The following is a 17948-nucleotide window of genomic DNA, read 5'->3' on the forward strand; positions in this document are numbered from 1 at the left end:
AGTGATAGTCTTACACTATGTGATTGCAGGCTTTGGATGTTTCATGAGGTCATTACATGTGGCGCTCCTGAGCAAGGCATTTTAGCAGAAACGTAGGTTGAGGTTGATAAGTTAAGCCACATCAGGAAATAACAGCAAAAACAAAAGAATTAAGAAGATGGAATCATAAATCTGTATAAACAAAATTACATATGATGGTTTGAATGTACTAACTGCACTATCGAATGTATACAGAAGAATAAGTCGAACATTGATATTTCTTAGCAAAATTGTGCTAAGCAGGACCCTTAAGAATTTATCAGTAAAATGTGATATTATTGAGCGATTATAGTGGGAGAAAGATGAATGAATGTTTGAGCATAGAAGTAATTTGTTGCATGTGTTTCAATGTTTTTACAGTATGGATATGTTCTAATGATATGCGTTCAGGAAAATATTATCTTATTGTGAACAAAAACGGATGTATTATTCGAAGTGATAATAAAATAAATATGTATTGATGCTAATCAAAATGGTTCTGAGCTTTAAACTCATTAATGCTAAATTGAAGATGTATGGCGATTAATGAATAAGATCAGACGGGAATGCGTTGGTGCTAGCAAGCCAATTGTGAGCCAGCGCAATGCAGGGATGCATCGTATTGCTGTAAATACGACACATCCCTGCACAATCCTAATGATACAGCTAGGCTCAGCAAGGTGGCTTGCAGCGCCGCACTGTGTCATTTTGTAGTAAATATTCCACCTGAGTGAATGTTCTCTTGCTTGTGCCTGCTTTACATTTTCGCTAACCTTGCCCATTGTGCTTTACTGTTGTTAGTTGCCTAACACCCAATACTTTTCAGTCAGGTCACGCTTTTGATATACTGGAGTGAATTAGGTGACCCTGGCCCACATGCATCAAGCACTTTTTCATTCGCAAACGGTGCGATTCCTTAAAATCGGCCGTTTGCGAATGCAAAAGTGCTTTTTGGGATGCATGAAGCAATTTTAGAATTCGTAACATGTTTGCGAATTCTAAAATTGCGGGTGCTTTTAAGAAGTCGCAGATGTGCGATTTCTTAAAAGCAATGCATCATTATTTTAAAAAGTGAAAATTCGCAAATAGGGTGCCAAATTTACCGAGTGGTTGAACCACTCGGTAAATTTGGAAAAAGTGTTTAAAATGTTGAAAATGCTTTTTTTTCAACATTCATGTTACGGACACACATGTCCTTAGGACATGTGTGTGTGCAACATGATGCGAAAAATACATTTCAGGGGTGCATGGGGGGGTCCTTTGGACCCCCCCCTGCACCCATGAAATTTTCTAAGTGCCACTCGCAATTTGCATTGACTCCTATGGGCCTTTTGGCCCATAGGAATCAATGGGAATTGCGAAAATTAACTTAAGAATTCGGTATTTCTTTGGGATTCGGTAAAAATTGCGATTTTTATCGAATCACAAAGAAATACCGAAAAAAATGATGCATAGCATTTTGCACTTCTTAATTTGCGATTCCTTATTTTTCGCAAATTAAGAAATGCAAAATGACACAATGATGCATGTGGGCCCATAAGCTTTCCAATATACTGATTGTGATGTCATCAGGTAATGTGGGGAATACGGGACTCCTACTTATCGATGGATACTCTCACCTCAGGAAAAGATACTTGATGAAACTTCTGCACTTTGCCTTTGGCTTGACAAATGCAGGAATACCTTTAGCCTCCTTGGGCCTGGGCCATATTGAATGCCACAAAGTGCCTCCATTTGAGAAACTAAGCATTATGTTCTAAAACTGCAGACACCACAGGCACGATTTTCTGTTGAACATCAACATTCAGCAGCTGAGTCATGACATGTTTTTTTTCCACAGGGAGTCTGACCAGTTCCTCTTGGACCTGCAGGATGTTGAAGCTGGGGACGAGGGTTGGCTGGTTTTCGATGTCACGGCGGCCAGCAACCACTGGTTATTGAACCCGAAATACAACCTTGGATTGCGGCTCTATGTGGAGACAGAAGACGGTTGGTATTTCTAGAGAAGCTGTGCCAGCGTCTCTTAACTGGTCATGGGCGTAGGAACTGTGGGATTGCGGGGGATTTATCCCCCCAGATTTTGGAGGTGGGGGTCACAGGGGAAAAGAGTGGGGGGGAACAAATGACCCTGCAGTTTAAAAAGAGATGATGCAGTCCCTGTTTAAATTTCATTCGTTTTTTCAGAGAATTAAAAGCAATGGAACTGAAAAATAAATTACATTTAAATGGCCTGTCGCCTGGGCTGCTGAAGCTTGTATGACAAAGAGGATTCTTATCTGATCTGTGCCCTGGACTCTAGTCCACAGGTCATTCACAGGTCTTTTAAAAGTAGAGGAGGCTTTGTTGTGAAGGCCCTGCCAAGGCAGCTTGCACTGTCTCTTTGAGAAATGTTTTATTCATAATATGTGCTTGAAGCTCCACCCATTTTCCCACCCATGTATTTTATTGGCTCCTTTGACTGTCTTTTCGAAATGTTTTTTTTTTCATGGGTTAAATTTAGTAGTACCACCTTAGTACCTCCTTTCTCCACTTTTAACTTACAAAACTGACTGCCCCTTTTACATGTGTTGTTACTTAGAATGTGTTAATGACTTTCCCCTAGCTACTGTTGAAAAACGCTCTGTCCCCTCCGCGCTCCACAGCTGGCGTGTAAACAATATCTTTGTATTTTTTTAAGCAGCGCCGCACCCCCCGCTTTACTTTTAACCATAGCAGCCGTGCGCCTTTCTTTTTTTATCCACGGCTTGTGAAACCCTTTTTTTATTATATGTTTTTTTAAGCAGTGTGGCATGCTGCGCTTGATCTTCAACAATAGCAGCTGTGCAACTTTAATTTACTTTACGCAACTCGCCCAACTGTATTTTTTAATTTTATATTTTTTTCAAGCAAGTATGGCACACCACGCTTGATCTAGAACAATGTCAGCATCACCTTTCTTTTCTTCAGCACCAATGGGCAGATTTACAAGCCCCTTGCTCCACTTTTGCATCAGTTATCCCATATTATAAGTGGCACTTAAGTGGCGCAAGGGGCTTTAAATCTGCCCCCAACTCCTTACATATGATTCACACAGCTGCTCTCTCAGTGCACAGCATTAAACTATGTGTGATGAACGCCCAGCAGCCCACTCCGCCCATGCTAGAAAGCAGTGTTACAGCAAACAAATGAACGACGGAATGCTGGCAAGGCAAATATTCTCTCCCAATCAAATGATCTGGGTTAAATCCATTGTTCTTTTGCCCACTACGCCACCCCAGTTTGGACCCAGCCATATGCAAATCAGTCTTGATCCTGTGCCCCATGGGAACAGTCCAGACCGAACTGCCAGGCCAGGTCCTCCCTGGACTGGAAACAAGCATCCTGGGATCGGTTTCAGGGTATGTGGGTGATGTCATGAGTGATGTCATTTGAGATGTCATGAGTGATGTCATCAGTATGTCATGAGTGATGTAATATGTGACATCATCAGCAGTGAATTGCGGAGGCGCGAGTTATAGTTAGGTCTACTAACTATAACGGCCGAATTTCTATGGTTTTATACGAGTGAAATCTCCAACTAACTATAACATCCCTGAAACCTATGGATTTTTCAGTGAATATATATATATATATATATATATATATATATATATATATATATATATATATATATATATATATATATATATATATATATATATATTCACTGAAAAATCCATAGGTTTCAGTGAAATGGATATATATACATATATCCATCCCTGATTCCACATTGCCCACTGCAGTTATGGTAGAGCAGGTGCTGATAAAAATGACCAGATATTGCCCACATGGACAAATGCACTGTTGGGAGCCCTGTGAAGATTTTATTGCAATGCTTATTACATAATAATTTTATTCTAAAAAGGAGAAGCTGTGTTTAGAAATCTTATAGTACTTTGACTAAAACTTTTTAAAAATATTTCTTTATTGTGGTATTTTGACTAAAACGTATACACAAGACTACGTCTAGTGGAGTTGTAGCAGTGTTTCTAAGTGCTTTCATTTTTTTGACACAAGCAGATTGTTAAGCCTCTTCTATAGGTCTGTGGTAGTAGGTGATTACTGAATGATGGCTACTGTAAGAAATTGGATTCTTGATTGAATGGGATCAAAATCCTTCTCAAGCAACAACCACAATCTTACTCAGGGTAAACTACAAAAGCCATTCATTTAACCTGTGCTTAACCCTCTGGTCGCTTGTCAAAAAGCAGCCAGGCTTAACTTACAGGCACTGTTTTAGGCATTTATGCAGCAGTCAAATGTAGTAAAGTGAAAACACAAAATAAGAAACCCCCCACACCAATTTAGAAAATAGCGTAAAATGTAGTAAATAAAGTAAGAATAAAATGACAAAAATTCAATCAGTAGAATTGGAGATATGCAATTATACTGGTTTAAGTAAAATTAGCACCTAGAAGCACAAAGCTCTAACTGTGGCTATCTGGTCATTAGACTAGCAGAAAGTCATATGTTCAGGCCAACCTTGATGGAGTGTGGCCCGAATACATGGACCAGGTTAGTCGTTCTGAAAAAGGTAACCTTCTCAAAGTCCTGCGCACAGTGTTCAAAGATTCAGATTTTACAGGAGGAGCTATACTAATGCCAGCCAAGAGTCCAGGACCTGGGGGCATCTCTTGGGGGATCAGGAACTCACTCCACCAGAGGCCAGCAGGGCTCAGGCAGGTCCAGTTGCAGGGCCAGTTGCAGCATGTGAGCTGGGTATGTGCAGTTAACCCCCTAGAGCTTTTTGTGATCCTGTAGCTCGTAAAAGGAGGTCAGCTACCGGACCGTTAGAGTCACTCTATTAGTCCTGGGTTCCAAGAGAATTTCCTCTGTCTTTCAAGTAACAAGACAGGCCTCAAGAAGCAGGGCAGTCTTCTAAAGAAAAAGGCAGGCCTCAAGTAGCAGGGCAGTCCTCTGAGATAAGGCAGGTCTCAAGCAGCAAGCTATTACCCTGAAGTACAAGACAGTCCTTCTGTAGTCATCCACATGTCTGTCAGTGTACTGAGGAGTTGGTCTGAGGGTCCAATATTTACACCTGGTGCCAGCCTTTGAAGTGGGAGAAACTTCTAGACTCCCCCCACATCTGGTTCTGGAATTCCTTCCTTCCCCTGCCACGCTCCAAGGGTTCTGGGGTGGCAACAGATGGACTTCAAGTTCTTTGTGAGTGTGCTAAGGCAGCCCCTTTAAAATGTAATCGGGCCAGGAAATAGCTCAGCTCCTCCCATCCTGCCAACACCTAAACCCCTTTGTCTCAATATCTGGGAGGAATACACAAAGATCAACTGCCACCACACACAGTCATGTGACTCAGGTCACAAGCCGCTGGCACGAAATGGTTAGAACAAAAAAATGCCAACTTTCTAAAAGTATCATTTGCAGAATTGTGCTTTAAAGTACAACTTTACCATTAAAGGGGGGTTTAAATATTCCAATTCATTAAGATGTTATACAACTTTTAATGAGTAGAACACTGGGCAGTCCATGTATAGTTGAGGTAAAGAAGGATGGCGACTTCCTTACAGCATGATACAATAATCACACATATTCATATTCAATGAGTGAGTACAGCTTTGTCTTTCAAAAATACTGAGGGCTTATTGCAGAGAATGGCAGCATGGACTGAATCTCAAAAATGGGCCCAGAGACACTATTGCTCAATACCAAGAAATTGAACATTTGCTGCCTTCACCTCAGTTAACTGCAGTATGCTTAAGTGCTCTTCAGGGCTAGAACCTCCAGACATATTTTGAAAAAATGTATTAAACAGAGAGAGCCTTTTATTACATAGTTTTAGAAGGTACAACAGGTTATCATAGTTATTCCATTATCTTCTTTGAGGCTGAGAGAAAAATCATTGGTCTCTACCAATTAAAAACGTGCTTAGGGTCAATTATGTCCCAGAGAGGAATGAATCATGCCATATGCAACATATATAAAGAGATGATCGAATACTCTGACATACATACACTAGCAAAGGAATTTGTTCTTCACACAGAACGGGTTATGTTATGTTACGTTAGGCTGTATTTATAAAGCGCACTGACACCATAAGTTTCCTGGCGCTGAGAGAGTGCAGAGGTCGCGGCAAAGCAGGCTAACCGGATTCAGAGAATAGCCAGGTTTTTAAGGTCTTACTGAAATTTTGTAGAGAGCTACTGGTCTTAATTGCAAGAGAGAGGGGATTCCACAGCTTAGGTGCCAGGTGAGCGAATCTACGGCCACCTAGCTTCTGCGACCAACAGGTGACGGTAAGCCGACTGGAGATTGCGGGCCGGCCGGTGCTTCACTATGAGAGCTTTCAGGAAGTCTGGGCTGTTGCAGTAGAGGGCTTTGAAGGTGAAGAAAGGGTGAAGAAATAAAGTTTTTCAAATACATTTTAAGGATTTTATTACAACTGACTGCAGCAAAACAAATGGTTAATGATTAGTCCAGTTGCATTTTGAGGTGTATGAATGTCCTAAGCAGATTTGTTTATACTTCTTTTATTCTCTACCACCCTTGTTTGCTTGATGCATGAAGATGCAAGTTTCATGGTTTTTCACATATTTTCTAATTACTTTCCAAAATGTAATTAACAATAAAACGTTATTATAGATTGTGTCAACATGCCCTCCTTTCTTGCTATTAACTTCAGAACAATGTGACTGTATACATTTATCAAATCCTGCATTTCTCAGATGACTGGCACTTTCTGTAGGGTGAATGAAAAGTCCCCAATGCTGTCCCTGTTCCCCCAGAAATGTAGTGTCTCCTATACCCCTGTTACTGGTAGATGTATAAATCCTCATCAGCTGCTCCATGTTGTGTATGGTGGCTCATGACAGCAGCCCCCTGTGTGTGGGTTCTTCCTCTCGGGCTCGGACGACACATTCCTCATGCTTTGTCCTTTCTCCATCCTTTTAAAAGAAGCAGGGAGTCATCAGAGCAGACAGTAACCCTTCTCTTGGTTCTGTATCTGGTGTTGCAGGGCACAGTGTGGATCCGGGCCTGTCTCGCCTCCTCGGCCGGAGAGGGCCACGCTCTAAGCAGCCCTTCATGGTGACGTTTTTTCGAGCAAGCTTGAGCCCAGTCCGGGCACCTCGAGCTGTGAAGCAGCTGAAGAAGAGACCGCACAAGAAGAACAATCAGCTACCGCACCCCAACAAACTGCCAGGTGTCATTGGTAAGCAGTGAGGCGGGGTCAGCCTACTCCACAGGCTTGTTGTTCTCCCTGTGCGCCATAGATATAAAGCAGGTTATACCACAGTGACCACAACATGGGACTAGGTATAGAAAGGTAGACGTCAGGGCCTGCACAGTCCACCTTCTGCACAATGCGGTGTATGTACATAGAGCAAGGGATACTACACTTAAAAATGCATGTTGTAAACCAATACATACATACATACATGCATACATACATGCAAATGCACACAAACGTGCGCACACAAAAAAAAAAAACCACAAGCCAGCGGTTGTTGCTATTAGTCAATTCATATCTTCCAAGGTAGGTTTCCGCTATACAGTGGGCATACATTCACTGCTTTCCCATCAGTGACTGAATGAACATGATCACTGAGTTCATGCATGGAGTTATATAATCAGAAATATGATTCCGTGGTTATTTACACAAAAATAACAGGTGGAAAGGCACAACACCTCCTTTGTTGCTAAAATTCATGCAAAAAACCAAGGGGTATATTTACAAGGGGTAGCACCATCAGAACTTCACTTTTAGTGACGTTCTGGTGGCGCTATGGCCTTCTTCATATTTACAAAGCGCTGGTAAGCCACTTTGGCTTAACGTTACCTTATAAATACGGTCCCTTTACATGCACCACTTTGAGTGAAAGGGGCTTGCAATGGGTGTTGCTGCGGGCGTTTCACCGCAGCACACATTGCATTTTGACACTGCCCCATATTTACAAGGATGTATAATCTAAGGCAGAGCCAAAAACTAATCCCATGCAATAGCAGGCGTTAGAATGGCGCAACAAGGAGAAACACTTTTATTCTCCTCATCTTTGCTTTTTCTGTGTGTGCTGCATTAATGCCACACATTAATGATTGTTTATGAGCAGGAAGGCGTCTCTTCCTGCACATAAACAATCTTTAAATAATTGCAATTTGGCACTTCTATGTGTGCTGCAGAATGCAGCACACATAGAAGTAACAAATCGCCATTATTGATTGTTTATGTGCAGGAAGGGACACCTTACTGCACATTAACAATCATTCCCTCCAACGTAGGCACCCTTGAATTATGGTGCAAGGGTTTCTGTGTTGGTGCTAGGCAGCTCATTTTAGCGCTAGGGCTAGGGTAAACACAGGGGTGCGCCTTATTGTTGTAAATACGGTGCATCCCCGAGTTTTCAAAATGTCGGAGTGCGGCACTACCAAATTTGGCAATCTCCACGCTTTGACATTTAATTGTGAATATGCCCCTAAGTTGCTATGGTCATGCTAACGTCTTGAAAACATGAATGATTATATGCGAAAAGAGAGTCTAGATAAATAAGCTTACTTTTATTAACCTGCATAAGACAACTGATAGAAAGATTGGGTTAAACACGACTTTTCTGGTTGAGTATACTTAGCTTTGCAAGTTGTGTCGCAGGACAATTTCATCTTTCTTCAACATGCAGCAGTGTGCTTTTGAGACTTTATTTTTGTCTGTTTCCTTTAAGGAAAAAAATAGAATAATTTTGCATAATTTCTCAAATCTCCTATTTTTGATTGCAGGTTTTCTCTTGTATCAAAACCATGAAGGCACACTGGGAATAGCTTCAATAGTTTAGGTGTTAAGCAGTATATGTCCACTTAAAACGATGAAAAGGAGATCATTTACCTCTGTCCAGTAAAATGGATGTGTGTCCGCAAGTGGGCAAAGGCCAACTCATATCAACAGTCAGAGTTTCTTCCACCAAAACCTTACAACTAATCATAGGCGAAGCACTACGCTACGCTCGCGTAGTTTGCAAAGTTTGCGCTACTTCGCACTACACAAATTTATGTAGCACAGTGCAAACACGTGCAGTGTAGTGCAGCTATAATTTTTTGCTTGCTCGCGATCCTCAGCGTCAAGTTTGCGACCGAGAGCGAGCAAAATAACATCCCGGCGAGACTTTTTCCTCGTTCGCGATCAGCAACATTAAGTTGCCGATCGCAAGTATTGAAAATAAACCTCCCGGTGAGATTCTCAACGAGGGGAGGTCAGGTTTCTCATTGCAAGTGGTAGCGTATGCATGCGACCGGTTGCGATGAGAAACTACAAGACCGAGTTGAGAAAGCTGCCGCTCGAGTAAAAATATACTCGAGCAGCAGAAAACGACAGCTTGCACTGTGCAAGATGCAGTTTTCAATGATTGCCCAGTGCGGACTAGCATCCGGCACTGTGCAATCATCGCGAACAGCGCAATACGCAGTTCGCGTAGTGCTACGCGTATCTCGCGTAGTGCGAAGTGCACTTTGCGTAGCTATGCGTAGCGCTACTACGCGAACAACACCCAGGGTTACTTACAACACGATAAAGAACTTCAAAATTCTGGAAAAAACAGAACAAGGCCCCATTAAAGTTCACCCATTTCAGGGTTGAGTGAATATTCAAATGTAGAACATAAATGATTGAACCAGAAATTTTCAATGTATGAACGATGTTTTAATCGTATTCATTTTTTTATGATTAAATTCCATTCATTGCTTAAATTCAGCCACAACAGGTAGATCCATGACATTGGCAAATGCAATTCATCTTTCTTTTTTCTCCATCCAGATGCATTTTGGGCAGTGAGCCCTTCGTCAGGGGATAGCTCTGGGGAATATATATGGTAGAAGAATGAGGAAAACCAACCAATGACACACTCAGTGGTTATCATGCACTACCGGGTGTAGTGAACATAATATTTAGGGCTAACGTAGTGATGTGATTGCGGTCCTTAGTTTATGTGCCGCAAGGCGAAAACTATAACGTGAAAGAATTCAGGTGTCAATATCAATAAATTGCCAAAATAATAAGTCACGGAGTGACTGATCTCAATCATATTAAACTATGCTACCGAAGGGGGGCGGACCCTGCCTAGGGAATGCTACAGCTGCATTGGATTTCACACTCTTTGGTCAGAGACTGATACCCCGCAAGCATGCTACAAACTAAGCAAGCTGAACACTTCTGAGTAAAAGTTGTGACTGTTCTCCAATTTATGTTTGTTTCCAATTAAAGTTCAAACACCCAAAACTAAGACTTCAAATACCTGTTCTTTGCTCCTCTGAGGAAAGTTCAACCCCATTGTGACTCCGTCACCACTGACACTCACCAACCATACACAAACCCAATTTGATAAGCTTTCAGTTTGAGCTAGCTGAAGTTAATAAGAACTGTGTGATACCGCATCCTTGGGTTGATGCTACGGATATTGGCTCCCTTCCCTTCAATAAATAACTTCTATCTAGTACAAAATGTTTTGCGGTCACAGACACTTCAATTCGGAGTTAGTGATCGCAAAAACGTTTTTGCCCATGAACCGAAACCCATTCTAGGAGTCAGTCAAATTTAATTGACTCCCGTAATGGGTCTTCGGGGGCCTCAAGTATGAACAATGAACTAAGTTAAAGGGGTCATAAGTTGTGCTACAACTTTTATCAAATGCATTCTTACTTTGCAAACCAACCTATTGTATTAATAAGTCAGTCACAGAATGCGTAGCTGGTCGCAGTTCGACCTACCTCATAAATGTTATTGAGTTAAATCACAAATTGCGACCTACTACAATTCGCTACTGGCACAGTGGCCTGCTGGGCTCAGGTGACTACCTTGATTGTGATTGCTTTTAAATGAAGCAATTATTTTAAAAAATACAGCCTGTTTTCTTGAAAGGATTTTTTTAAGATTAAGCAGTGGTCCATGGATGCACTTCCTAGTCCTAATTTTCTTTTTTTTACTGTTCACAAAGGGGTAGATGTTCCTTGGGCACCCCATCCCGTTTGTGAATGGGTTACTACCGCCATTTGAGTTTGAAGTTGGTGGTAAAATAATAATGTGTGTCGACCAGATTTCAATTGTAAAACATTAATACATACCTTAAGGAATCGGTATTTGCAAGGAACACCCTTAATACACCCCTTTGAAATTGTGATTCAGAAATGTTTCCTAAGCCATTATAAAGATTCAGAAAACCTTTTTCAAATCTTTAAGGGGAGTTAGTATTTTCAAAAAGTGTTTCAGCAGTTTCAACCATTCAGATTTACCAAATCTCATGGCTTAAGACTGTTAAAACACTGTTTATATGAGATCCTTAGATCGCAAATCGGAAGTGTTTTGTCATTTGGAGACACTTTCAAATTGCAGTTCGGTACCAAGTGTGTCAATAGTCACAACTTGAATTCCAATCACAAACCATTGAACAGTTACAGATTAAAAGTTGGGATGGTAACATTCTCAAAAGGAATGGGCACATTCCCTTTTGTGAATTGAGGCACAAATTTCGGGGGAGTAGGCATCGATACAGGGGACCACTGGCAACTCTCACTCAAACTTTTGAAAAATGAAACTATGGGGCATATTATCAAGAACGGCATTAATATTATCGCCACTTTAGCGGCAGGAAACTGCAGCTAAAGTGGTGATAATGGGTTTGATAATATGCCCTTGTGAATTCCCAATGAAGCCCAGGTTCTGGTGTGATAATTTTAACGCCGTTCTTGATAATATGCCCCTGTGTTTTTTCTTTTGAAAATCTACCTGTATCTAAAAAAAAAATGTTTTCTTTTTACAAACACAATCATACGTATGATGTAAGTCTGCTTACTGTTGCAGGCACCCTTGCCTGTGATTGTGGCTAATCGGAGCATGTCCAAATTTGTGACTAACCTTATTGATAATTAGGTAGATCAGCGTGCAACCACCTCCGATACTTCATTTTGATAACCAACCTATTAGTATGTTTGCCTGTTTGCAAAATAATGTTATGGTCGGTAATTACAACCACTTTTTGGCAGCCAGATCAATAACACATCTGGTCCTTCATTTATACAGACTTGCATTTATGCATAAACCAACATCTTTAAATTTGATAACATTTTGCCATTGCATCGACTGCCATGTCCTTACTGTTTCAGGGATGACACACAAGACTAACTGTCGCCTTTGCGCCTTGATTCAGCTTTACAAACATTATGTAGCCTCCTAGTACTACTTGCAGCAAATCCTATTCATTCCTGTGAAAGCCTATTGCACACCTTAGCATGTTAATGGTTTTAATTAACACAAAAATGCCTGGCCTTTTAGGGTCTTTCAAATCCACAAGAATCCTGTTATCAAAGAAATGCACCATTTTACAACAACCAAAACCATGTCTCCTTCAACGTGTATTCGGTTTACCATACAGGCACCTGGGAGGGCTCACACTTACTTTTGTGGGTACTCATTAATCCCTGAGGTATCAAAACACTTTGCATCTGGGAGACACAGGCCACCTATTCTGATTACTTACCTATCAATAGGTTAGCAACACCTCACACCTTGGGGGCCATAGATCTACTATAGTGGGTACTTCCCTATCATTTCAGTAGTGACATCACTTATCTAGATTTGCCCCATAATTCTAATGTAGGTACTGAAAATCCCAAAGGTAGTAAGACAGATGACATCTCTTTAGGCCCCACACACTTATTACTGTGGTACTCAACTGCCCCTTGGGTAGAGATATCTGTCACCTAGGTGAGCCCCAAATACTTAATGTGTGGTTACTAAATTTTTCCTAGGGTAGCAACACCTTACACTTGAGTAAGCCCAGAGACCTGCTATGGTGGGTACTTAACTAGCCCTTGGGGACTCGCACCTCACTTTGGGGTGGGACTGATAAATGAAATAGCAGGAATAGCAAAACTCAAGTTATCCACTGGGTTTCTGAAGTTCCAACCTCCGAATGCATTACAGATAATGTTACAAAGAAGAATGTCAAATCACCAAGCCTTATCCCAAGACCCATCTTACAAGCACTTCAAGAGTAGTAATCACTCAGTACCCAAGGTCTCTTCACAACCCTGCACTCACCCAACTGATGGACAATCACATACTATGAACTCCTCCACTCTGAACAGTTCCATCCTTCCCCAATTCAATCAGCTATCCTTCAAAGATTGCTTCTATTGTCCCTGCCCAAGACCTCCTTAAAATCCAACAACCACCTGTTGCAATCTCCTACAGACTCTGCAAATAACCCCTCCTTATGTATGCCTTCTTTAGCTATCACACCCATTGCACACTGTGTTTGCCAAAGAGCGAGTACTAATTGTTTTCTGCTGCCGCTAAAACACACCATTTCTATGAGCCAAATAAGATACTGCATATCAGGGGCGCTAAAGCGCAGGACCCAGAAATGGGCGCATAACGCCTATGCTTCTGAGGAGATAAAATGCGATAAACTACCTGTCCCAGCTGACAATGATGAGGAGAAGTGGACAGACTTTGCAGCACCAAAAAATGGAGCAGGAGTGCAGCTGACGAAGAACTTTTTGGTTCCACTTCGGAAGGCCCAAGGCTGTAACTTTAATGCAGCAAAGAGTCGAAGCCATGCCAAGAATTACAGTGAAGACGAGCTGGCAGAGAACTTAGGGAGACCTCAGTAGACCTCAAGGCTAAAGGCGATCACGTCGAGGGCCTGGAGACCGCAAAGGATGATTTCCTCAGCCACCGAGGTGAGTGACGAAGGCATTACCTGGGATGTATGGCCTTTCAAGAAAACACCATTGCTGAAGCCTGGGTTGGGCTGAAGTATAGCGAGAACCAGGGCAAGAACATTGTGGATGCTGATTTGACAGACCAAGCCTGAAATCCTGGCCAATGCACATATAAAAATTGATAAAAATCCAGATGTAACAAAACCAGAGAAACACAGCAAAAAGAACACATTCACTAAGAAGGTTCTAAACCGAATGTCGGTGCCGCACCGAGTATTGGCACTGTGGCAGCGTGTCCATGGGCACACGAAAACTCCATAAATAAGCTCCCAAGGATCCAGACTTTGGATAGATAATTGGTGCCGTCAAGCTTGCATAGGGGTGCTTTAAGACTAAGGCTTATTAGTAAAAACTAGGTCGATGCTTGCAGCACAGTAAACAAATTGAGGACTGCTGAAAAAACCCACAAAATCAGAGTGCATATTTTGTGCAGATTTTAGGAACAATATTGCAGCAATGCTACCGGCAGAGACAAACAAAAGGTATCAATACTAGTCCAAATTAACACTTGAGAACAAAAAGCCATTTGCATCGACAATGATGGGTCCACCACTGCAGGTGCTAAACTACCCACAAAGGGGAAGGTAACAGTGACATTAAAGTTGCTCCTTCTGACTACACAGAAGAGTCTTTCAGCCATATATGGCAAACTAGACTCTGAATATATGGGTGAATCAACTGAAAGACAGAATGGACAAACAGGCCTCCAGGATGGACACAGCTGACAGCCTAATCTTGAACGGAGAAAACTTTCTGGTTGTACATGATGAGAAAATTCGGAAGCTGGAGAAAGCATTGGAATCTCCCATGGCCAAAAATAAAGACCTAGAGGAGCGATCTAAGAGAGACAACATATGTGTATTGGGGGTCACAGAGACCACACACAGAGGAGGAATGGAGCAATTTGTGGCACAGTTCCTAGCAGCCACACTAGGTCATGCAAACTTCTTGGACTTGCTTATTGTGGAAAGAGGGCACAGATTTCAGGTGCCAAAGCCATATCTGGGGGTCCCGGTACGAATGATAATCACATGGTTACTTCACTACAGATATATAAAAACAGCTGTATGAGTAGCAACAGAAAAGAAAGATGTTGGTTACCATGGGGTTGATGATATCACTGTACCCGGATTTCACAATTGCACTACAGGAAGCTAGATGGGCGTTTACGGCTGCCAAGTTGAAATGCAATGCTTTATCCAGCCAGACTACAGATAAAGCTCCATATTAAAGTGAACTACTTCATGAAAGTAGCAAAAGCCACCAAATTCATCAAAAAGACTTAAATAAAAGACCATCCTGGATCTGAGCAACACACTGATGTTAATTTTGCACCGGCAACAGGGAGCACCACTACACCATGAAAGCTTTGGACTTCTCTGATGATACTGTTGGACGCAGCACATAAAAAGTGCGTTACTGTGTAGGTATTGCAAACCATGCCATGTCTGCTTAGAACACTATGAGACTGCAAAGGAAGCAAAGTTGGGGTAGTGATGGTTTACTATAGATTGTACAGCCTATTACACATTTGACAAGATACATATTTTCCGGGATAAGTATAACTTTGTGACAAGAGCAGGTGGTCACTGAGTTCTGACCTACTGACAAACCACACATGATATAATCTGTGAGAAGTTGGCCTGATATGTAGTGCTCACTATTCTAGTGATCACTGTGTATCATTCCAAACGACCCTTATTGATGATTGGTTGTAAGTCAACCGTTAGACCAGCTATCCTAGTAGCATGGACAAGAGCAGTCTTTAGGTTAAACTCTAGAGGGCGTGTTAAGCCAGCTGTTATACCATCACATATACCCCTTGAACACCAAGTGAAAGGACACCACACAAGTTGTTATGAAAATAAAGTATATTTATTTAGAACACAACAGCCCTGGACTCTTTATGAGGACAGGGCGCTAAGCACAATACAAAGCTCTTAGGAAAATACTGAAAGTCGCACAATTTACACAAATGCCCGAGGGGCACGAAAAACCATATACTCTAAAAGTGGAATGCGAAATTACTAGCAGGTAAGTACTACTCTAATAGGCTTTCAGATCGCTAGGACTGGACTACTGAACCTTCAGATTACTAGCAGGAGACCTAGGGAGATCGGGTGCAGAGTGTGCACTCTCCCGCGGGATGCGGGACAAAGTCTATGGATGCTAGATTTCATAAAGTTAGTGTTATCGGACGAATCCGACTAGGTAGAGCTGAAACGAAAAAGGATCTGGACACTTAGATAGTTAAGCTATGCTGGAGCATCGAAATGCTCAGGTTACCTAGCCCAGGGGCTGCGGATGCATAGGTCTGAAAAGACGTCGGGAATCCTCGTTGCAGTCTATGGAGCCTGAAAGAAGAAGTTGCTGGCAGGCTACCAGTGATGAAGTTCGAAGTGATCCAAGCCTGGATCGAAGATGGAAGACACCTGTAAGCAGAGGGGACCAAGTTCTGAATCACTAGCCAGTGATTAGGTGGGCACCAGGATGGCACCGGAAGAAGTCACCTCGACCAGGTGAGTGGGCGACGCTGGGCTCTGCAGTCTCACGGACCAGGAGGCGTTGTCGGCAACCAGGATGGAGGTGCGAGCTGTCCCACGATGGTATCTGCTGTCGACGTCGCTGGACCCAGGATTGGGGCAACAAGTCTTGGCAAATTCAAGCCCACGCGGTGGACTCAAAATGGCGTCTGGAGTGGACCAGGAGGGTCCGGGGTGCTCCTCTGTTGGAGGGGAGCAAGGGCCAGTCTGGAGCAACCAGACCAGCGGTGTTGTCGTCATGGTGCGTCAAGTACTGAGAGGGAGGGGTCCCAGTGTCTGTGTAAATTAATTTTAAACACTCAAAAAGACTAATAAGCAAACGAATTAGGCCCACATTGTTTTAATCACAACGAGACCCAGTATATCCAATATACAGGAATAAATCATTAAGTATAATAGGTTGTACAGTGCCCCGAGGGGGGAAGGAAGGGAGGTGGTGAGTGATAAAGTGAGGATAAGGTGGTGAGGTAACGTAAGTGACAGTAAAATCAGTGAATCAAGAGAAAACTGTATTCGTAAATCATATACAGTAAGAGAGACATCAAGTTCATAACAATTGGTTCATGAGATCATACTTCACATTTAACAATAAATGAAATTAGTAATGGCGTGAAGTTGATGGATCAATGGGCAGTTGTCGACGTTTCGACCCTCTAGATAGTGCAGGGTTGGTTGTGCCCTTGCTGGGGGGTCTTCATCAGGACTGGAAAGGGGGACGGGCAACCTAATTAGGTATACATAATACAGACATTGAGTTTGTAAGGTGGTGGTGTTATTCAAGGGATCAACTGTTGGCGCACACATTGGAAAGCCAGGTAATTAATCTAAAACGGTCCTTTTGTGCTCATTTAGGAATTTAAGGACTGGGGGAGACCCGTGGTGAGCTAATCAGCATGCAGTAAAACGTAAGCAGAATGGATCAGAGAATTAAATTAAACAGATATCACCCACAAATGGTGATAAACGGACAAAAGGCAGTCACATTGGTATAACAAAGCGCGTGGAGCTGAGTGCCAGCCCGGGGGTGGCATCATGTAGAATACTTGTACATGAAATATATAAAAGTACCTGAATATGTCATGCAACAGATCGAAGTTGTAAGGTATCAGGTACTAGGATCAAATCCGGAGGGTGGTAACTGCAGATGGAACAATTAAAAGGCAGTTGTAGTTGGTTATGGTTGCCAGTACGTGGGCCAGGGGTAAAACGTGGAGGTAAAGCAATGGACTTACCCCACAGTCATAGTCGGTGTCTGTACGTGATGGCAGCAATTAGTCAGTCCAATGACTTAAAAAACTGTTGGCACAAGATAGGGGAAGCGCGATCAATACAGGTATGGCATTTCAAAGTGCGAGACGCTGCTCAGTAGAAAAACCGTGGGATGGCTTACCCGGTAGTTGAAGTAGCGTCGGGGACCGGCCAAATTGATCGGAGGATCCGGGAGTTCTGGGAACAATAACGAGAGGGCATTACTAAACAGCACTGACGGGACACGGGGAAAGTGCTCGTCAGTAGGCACGCGGAGCGCGCGTGTGTACTTACTCGTAGTCTGCAGAGTCAATCAGGAAGCAGGACGCCACTCTGGTGCGGTTTGCCGAGCCGTTGTTCCTGTTTGAGTTATCACCATGGCAATTGTACCATGTGACGCCT

General features: G+C 42.5%; 1 protein-coding gene across 1 annotated transcript in view; it reads left to right on the top strand.

The window, feature by feature from the left end:
* The window catches only part of LOC147730880 (bone morphogenetic protein 8A-like), a 320574-nt gene that overhangs the window by 234835 nt on the left and 67791 nt on the right, over positions 1–17948 (top strand). Inside the window, exons 3-4 of the mRNA XM_086955748.1 lie at positions 1859–2007; positions 7007–7201. Of these exons, the coding sequence (XP_086811874.1) occupies positions 1859–2007; positions 7007–7201 (344 nt within the window). The remainder of the gene's footprint in view (positions 1–1858; positions 2008–7006; positions 7202–17948) is intronic.

The sequence above is a fragment of the Lissotriton vulgaris genome, chromosome 2_1, assembly GCF_964263255.1.
Source record: "Lissotriton vulgaris chromosome 2_1, aLisVul1.2, whole genome shotgun sequence".
Lineage (NCBI taxonomy): Eukaryota > Metazoa > Chordata > Amphibia > Caudata > Salamandridae > Lissotriton > Lissotriton vulgaris.